General features: G+C 36.4%; 1 protein-coding gene across 1 annotated transcript; it reads right to left on the bottom strand.

Annotated features, from left to right (window-relative positions):
- Positions 1-4,156: 4,156 nt before the first annotated feature.
- On the bottom strand, positions 4,157-5,337 carry LOC132179081 (HMG-Y-related protein A). Its single transcript, XM_059591712.2, has 2 exons — positions 5,077-5,337; positions 4,157-4,940 (listed from the first exon to the last, which is right to left on the bottom strand). Exons 1-2 carry the CDS (start codon positions 5,152-5,154, stop codon positions 4,443-4,445), a joined length of 576 nt encoding a protein of 191 aa, XP_059447695.1. The 5' UTR covers positions 5,155-5,337; the 3' UTR covers positions 4,157-4,442.
- Positions 5,338-6,970: the final 1,633 nt, after the last annotated feature.

Here is a 6,970-nt window from a genome sequence, read left to right on the forward strand (position 1 = left end):
CTAAACCTAAGCCTTTGGGTGTAAAAGTTTTAGTCTTTTTATATAAATTGCAAATATGTTACATAGATAGTAACATGTACGTGCTTATGGATTCCATGAATTAAGACATCAATGTTCAACCCAAGACCACCGTTACCAAATGCATCAACGAGCCATGCTTATGTTAGTGGGACTCCCAAGAGCTTTGTTACCTAATACGTAGGGGTGTCAAAAATAATCGGGAAACTAGAATCGGGACCGGGAAACCGGAAACCGAAAACCGGGGACCCGGTTCCGGTTCCGGTTGCAAAAAAAAAAAAAAACCGGGACCCCGATTCCGGTCCCGGTTTTTGGCACCCGGTAAAAACCAGGAAAACCGGAATCGGGTCTTATTTTATTAAATAATATATATATATATATATATATATATATATATATATATATATTCTTTTAGTCTTTTACGCAGCGTTTAGAAACTATTTTTGTTTGTGAGTGTATTTCTTTTGATTGGTAGATTATTTAAATACTTGTTTTATTTTTTATTTTTTTGGGTTTTGAATTGTTATAGTAAGGGTATTTATTTCTTGTGCATGTTGGTTTGTTTACATACTTGTTTTTACTTTTTATTGTTTTAATGTTTTCTTTATGTATCTAATTTAAAATGATTTTTAGGGTATTTTAAAAAATTTGAATTTTTATTTCTAAGGCTCATATAGGCAAAAACATTGATTTTTTTTAGGATTTTTAGGCTTTTTTAGGTTTATTTTTTAATTATTTGGAACAATGACAATAAAGCCTCTTTAATTTAGACAAAAATATTAATAACTTTTTTTTAAATGAGCTAACTTATGAAAAAAAAAATAATGGGCTTATTTTATGCCCAATACCTAAAATAAGCTCCAAACACTAATTTTTTTCAAAAACTGGTTACCGGACCGGGTAAAACCAGAACCGGCCAGGAACCGGGATCTTAACCGGGGTCCCGGTTCCGGTTCCGATTCCGATTTTGGCCAAAAATCGAGAAACCGGACCAAGTTGACACCCCTACTGATACGTCACCTGCCTGTGTTTATGTTAGTGGATCTAGTGAACCTCCAGGAAGATCCTTTACCATAGTCATCTCATGATCTGACGTGGCATCTTTCAATTGCTTTGTGTGTTGATTGAACGGTGCACCGGAATTTTGATATTTATAAATATTTTTTAGAGTCTTAAAATGTTTGTTTCCCGTTTTATATTTCTAGTTCTCTTTATTTAAGAAATTTCTATACTTACAGATATTATTTCCATGAAATTTAATACTTTAAAATTATTATTATTATTATTTATACATGTTATTAGATTTTCTTTTATAAATTACCATGTGTTTCCATGAGGGGTGGAAACGATAAAAAATTACTATTCTCTCCATTCCAAATAACAAAACATTCTTGCTCCGCTTAGAGCTTTCACACTAATTTATCTAAATTTATATTTAAAATAACTAACTAAAACATAAGAATAAATTTCTATTATTAATAAGAATAAGGAAAAAATTCACCTAATCCCTATGAACTTTCATTGCTTTTGCAATTAACTGTTTAAAGTTCAATAACTCTCAATTTAGTGTATCAAACTTTAAAAAATTTACAATGTAATCCATCCTTTAATGAAGGCCTTAGAAATTTTCAAAATACCCATTTTTGAAAATTTTCAATAGCAAATGTTAAGCTAATTAACAAATTAACCAAGCAAATTTAAACCAAAAACCAATCAATTCGGCCTTTTTATTATTATTATTATTATTATTATTATAAAAATAGACCATAAACAAAACTAAAAAAATCAAAAGATAAGCCATTAAAAAAAATAGTTTTTTCAATAGTTTAAGTTTATTTTTTTACTGTTATAAAACATTATAAATAAATGTAAACCTTAAAAAAAAAAAAAAAAAAAAAAAAAAAAAAAAAAAACTAGAGCATCTAAATCTAATAAAAAAAAAAAAAAAGAAAAGAAAAAGAAAGTCCCCAATAGATTTATAAGTTTCAAATGAGATATCACTCAAGACGTTCAAGGCGTGGCATCCAAAAAGGCAACGTATGTGGTGATCTGTTTAGTGCCGAAGATTGCTTGGAAGGGTGGTTGTGATGCGTATGAAACACGGGATTAAGATCCTTAAGAAACATTTGTTTAAGTTAATGAGGTAAACAGTTGGTATAAAAGGCAGCCAACCTATTAGCAACCATCCACATGGCGTCATTCATCCAAAAAACAAAAACCTTGCACATGCCGCACTTTACACAACCTCAACTATTCTATATATATATATAATGGTAGGCCAAATGGATTGCACTCATCAACCAATTTGACCAAACAAACCTCACTTGAAGCAATTGACACAACAACTATTAAAATAAAATAAAATGCTAATGAGGCGTTTTGATGGGGTAATCTTTTAAGATTTTTAAAACATTTAAAAAAAATTATCTTTTTTATTTTATTTTATTGCACTTAACCGGAACCGGAGGAAATTTAGATACCCAAAAAGAATGCGGATGAAGTTAGGTTATATTTTCGATTTCATTGATGATTTTTTTTTTCTCTAATTTAATAGGGGAAAAGAGGCTACAGGGATCATTGATAATTAAATATGACTGATTAAAGCAAAGATGTTGGGGTAACTCCACTATATATGTTATAGGTGACATTGGTCTTGACCGACTTTTTAACTTTTGGAAAAAATGTAAAATTAGTCCCTATGGTTTACCTGATTTATAATTAACTTTTGTTGTATAAAAAAAATAAAAATAAAAACATTTTAGTCTCTACAATCAAACGTTGTCCGCTAACTTAATAAATTTCATTAGTGTAAGAATGACTTAAATGCGACAAGTATCACAATTTTATTGGTTCTGACATTTTATTTTATCGAAATTTGATAAGTTAGTAAACGAAATTTGTCTGTAAGAATTAAATTATTTTTTTGGCATACCTCAAGGACCTTGAGTTCATTTTGATACCACAAAGAGCTAATTGCAAATCAAGTAAACCATAAAGACTGATTTTGTAATTTTCCCTTAACTTTTTTATATTATTTACTTTTTCTCTTGTTTTTTCTATTGAATTTTGCTATGATTATACAAGAAAAGTTAGACTATCTAATAATTTTATTATGGTTATTTTTTTAATGCTACTTGTTGAGTTTGATTAATTGATTGTGACCATTTATTAAACTGTATACACAAGTGAAGAACTATTTTATTCAACAACAAAAAACAAAAATGAACATAAAATCTGTTTATAAAAGGAAAAATAAGCTATGTTTTTTATTAATAGTTTATATATAAACTATTAATAAAAAACATAGTTTATTTTTCCTTCTTGCTAGTTTTTGTTTAATTTTTAAGTAGTTTTATATAAAATAAACTTATATAATTAAAGAGATCATAAGCATGCAAAAAATTTGATAATAATAAATAACTAAAAATCACATTTTTATGGCATAACTATCTCACAAAACTAACATGACAATCCCAACCAACTTTTTTTTTTAATTTTTTTTTTTTTTTAGTAAGAACTAATTCAATAGTTAATTAAAAGGACGAGGTCAATATTGTAAAATAATAATCATTATTCAAAATAATTCCTACAAAAAACCTAATTAAATAAATAAATAAATCAAACATTGAAATCTCATATTCCGGACAACCCTAAAAATAGGAATATAATCATATCCATGAAGCACATTATGTGGAGGTGGAAGATTCCAAAAACCAAACAGGTTGTAATAAGAGTTTTTCTTAACCACTCAAGCGTGCTATCCAAAAGGCAAAATGCCACTCTATTTACTGCACATGTTACCTGTAAAGGTTCCTCACATTTTAAAAAAGGAAAAGGCCTATCCATACCCGACCCGAACCTTCAATTTTTATTATCTTCTTTTACCCACTTTTTGCCAGATTCCTCAGTGCACTGCTCAATCACTTAAGCTGCTCTATAGAATCCAAACAAAAGAAAGTGAAACCCCCAATCCATTTCATGATTTTTCAAGTGTAAAAAAGAGGAATAACAAAAATGCGAAAGCAACAGTGAAAAAAGTAATCAGAATAATTAGTCTCGTTTTAGCCCTTTTCTTTTTTCTTTTTTTTCTTTTTTTTTGTAGAGAGAGATTAAATTATAATTTCCAAAAGCCTAAACAGCCGCTGAACAATTTACATTCAATTACAGTCACATTAAACCCACCTCCACATTACAACCTTACAACACCCACCACATAATTAAAAAAGAAAAAGAAAAAGAAAAAAAGAGAGAGAGAAATTAAATAAAGAGACAAAAAAGTGGATAAAGATAAAGATAAAGACATCAATTAGCAGAAAACTACACCTAACTAAAATAAAAATAAAAATAAAAAACAATTAAAAAAAAAAAAAGCTAACTCTTTCTCTCTCTCTCTCTCTCTCTCTCTCTCTCTCTCTGAGCTAAGCTCAACACCCAACCGGGGCCACTGCCGGCTTCACCTTGGGCGGCCTTCCCCTTCCTCTGGGTGCGCCGCCTGACGGAGCCGCAGACGGAGCCGAAGCGGCAGCCGTCTTGGCCTTCTTGGGTGGACGACCACGGGGCCTGCCAGTCCCGGAGGAGGGGCTCTTGGCCTTGGGTGGCGGCGGCGGCGCGAAGGGGTCCCTGGGCTTGGGCGGACGGCCGCGGGGCCTTGGTGGCGACATCGCGACGCCCGGAGGCAGAGGCGCCTTGGGCTTGGGAGGGCGACCGCGCCCACGCTTCGGCGGCGCGTTGGGATCGGGCTTCATGTAGTTGTTCTTGAGCAGGACGAGCTGGCCGCTCTGTTTCAGCTTGTTGAGGTGGTGCGAGAGCAGAGTGGAGTGAGCCGCCGGAAGATCCGTGTAAGTTGACTCGATGTACCTGGCGATGGCCGACTTGTTCGAGCCATTCTTATCGTTCAGAGCCTCGATCGCCGCAATAATCATCTGGAAAATACAAAATAACTCAAAACCATCAGACCCAGCTGCAATTTCAAAAATAAAAACAAAAACAAAACACCCCAGAAGTGTTTGGATGGCGAGGAAAGAAAGTTGAAGAAAATGGACGAGAAACTGCGCGTACCTCAGGGTACTGAGGGAGTGGGGGAGCTGCCGGGGACGGCTGAGGTGGAGGTGGGTTACTGGTTTCTTCAGTGGCCATGGGAGGACTGCTTGTAGAAGCGAAAGAGAGTAGGAGAGAGAGAGAGAGAGTGTGTGTGTTTGTTTGTATGAAAGACAGAGAAAGGAGGGGACTGTAGGTTTGGTGGGAAGAGGAAACGCAAGTTGAGAGGGTAAAGAGGGGTTGGATTTAAAAGGGCGTTTCTTGAGGATCCGATCGAGGGGAAAGGGAAGGGGATGAGAGCCTAGTGAATGCCATCGGACGGCTAGGGGTTGCACGTTTGGCTGGGAATCGAACGGTTGAGGCTTTTCTGTGAGGGCGTCACACGGATTGCTGACGTGGATGGGGACTCGTTCGGGGTTTTGAAATTTGTTAGATGCCAAGTTACCAGAATGTCCCTCATTTTGAATCCATCCCTTGTCGAGAGCGTTTCGAATAATTTGAGTAGAGGTTCCATGTGCTTTAGCGTGGAATAGTTTACCACGTTTCAGAATCCAATTGGATAAAAGCTAGACATTCAGAAGAGCGGGAAAGATTTTTGGATTTCCAGCTATTGGACGTTGACACGATACAAGTTTCACGTGTACATGACCATGCCTGATTATATTGATTCAAAGACCCAGATCCAACATCCGAGTGCGGAAAGTGGGGCCCCCAGGTGGACCGGGTTTGTGGTCCACCATCCAGGAGACAGAGGTGCGGTTGTGTGTGTGGGATGTGTACGTGTTACCTTGCAACGCAGCGTTGCAGCTTAAAGGATCAAATGGTTGGTGATTGTTTGGTTGACTTGTGTCAGAGACGTGTACACCTAGGGGTACTCCATCACAGCCTTCCGCTCGAAATTCGAGCTGCTATGGACCGTACGACCATTTAAATCGAAACGATGTTTTATGGATAGATACCTCTCGCCACTTTTCGACTTCGTGGGTCCCTTGCATTCTTCTGTGATTTGCACTCGGCCATCGGCTTCCCTGCAATTGTAATTTGGGTTCCAGGTGCGTTTGTTATTATTATTATTATTATTAAGAAAAATTTCATAAAGTCCTTTTGAACTTTCAGCGATTTTGATAAATTTTTTCCGAATTTTTAAAACTCTTACTTAGGCCTCCTGAATTTTCGTTTTCTCTCACTTTTGACCATTTTAACTTTTTATACTCATTTTACCCTCAACCAAAACTATGCCGTTTTACCCTCAACCAAAACTACGTCGTTTTAGACACCAAAATTACACCGTTTTGGGCTTCAAAACTACATCACCACCCAACCCAAAACAACGTCGTTTTAGACATAATATTAAATTTAAATTTAAATTTTAAAAAAAACACACGAAATCGAGAAGCCACCCCCTTACCGGTCTGGGGGTGGCCGGACCACCCCCTTGGCCATGGGGTGGTCTGGCCACCCCCAAAAGGCCAAAAAAAAAAAAAAAGTGAGAGGGATCGGGTGCATTTGGGGGTGGCCGAACCACCTCCAAGGGACTGGGGGTGGTTTCGGCCACCCCATACGGCCGGTATGGGGTGACCGAAACCACCCCAGTCCCTTAGGGGTGGTCCGGCCACCCCCAAAAGCACCCAATCCCCCACTTTTTTCTTTTTTTTTTGGCCAAGGGGGTGGCCGGACCACCCCCTTCGCCATGGGGGTGGTTCGACCACCCCAGATCAGCCAGGGGGTGGCTCAAAAATGGGGTGGTCCGGCCAACCCATTTTGGCCCTCGATTTTTTAAAAAAAAATTTATTTATTTTGCTTTTCTTTTTTTTAAAAAATAATAATAAATTAATGCCTAAAACAACGTCATTTTGGGCTGGGTAGGTGTTGTAGTTTTAGGACACAAAACGACGTAGTTTTGGGAGAGGGTAAA

The sequence above is a fragment of the Corylus avellana genome, chromosome 4 (genome assembly GCF_965113065.1).
Source record: "Corylus avellana chromosome 4, dhCorAvel1.hap1.2, whole genome shotgun sequence".
NCBI classification, from domain to species: domain Eukaryota; kingdom Viridiplantae; phylum Streptophyta; class Magnoliopsida; order Fagales; family Betulaceae; genus Corylus; species Corylus avellana.

Coding starts and splice junctions, on each gene's coding strand:
- LOC132179081 (XM_059591712.2), bottom strand. CDS start 5,154: ATGGCCACTGAAGAAACCAGTAACCCACCTCCACCTCAGCCGTCCCCG. Junction 4,941..5,076: donor CACTCCCTCAGTACCCTGAG/GTACGCGCAGTT, acceptor TGTATTTTCCAG/ATGATTATTGCGGCGATCGA.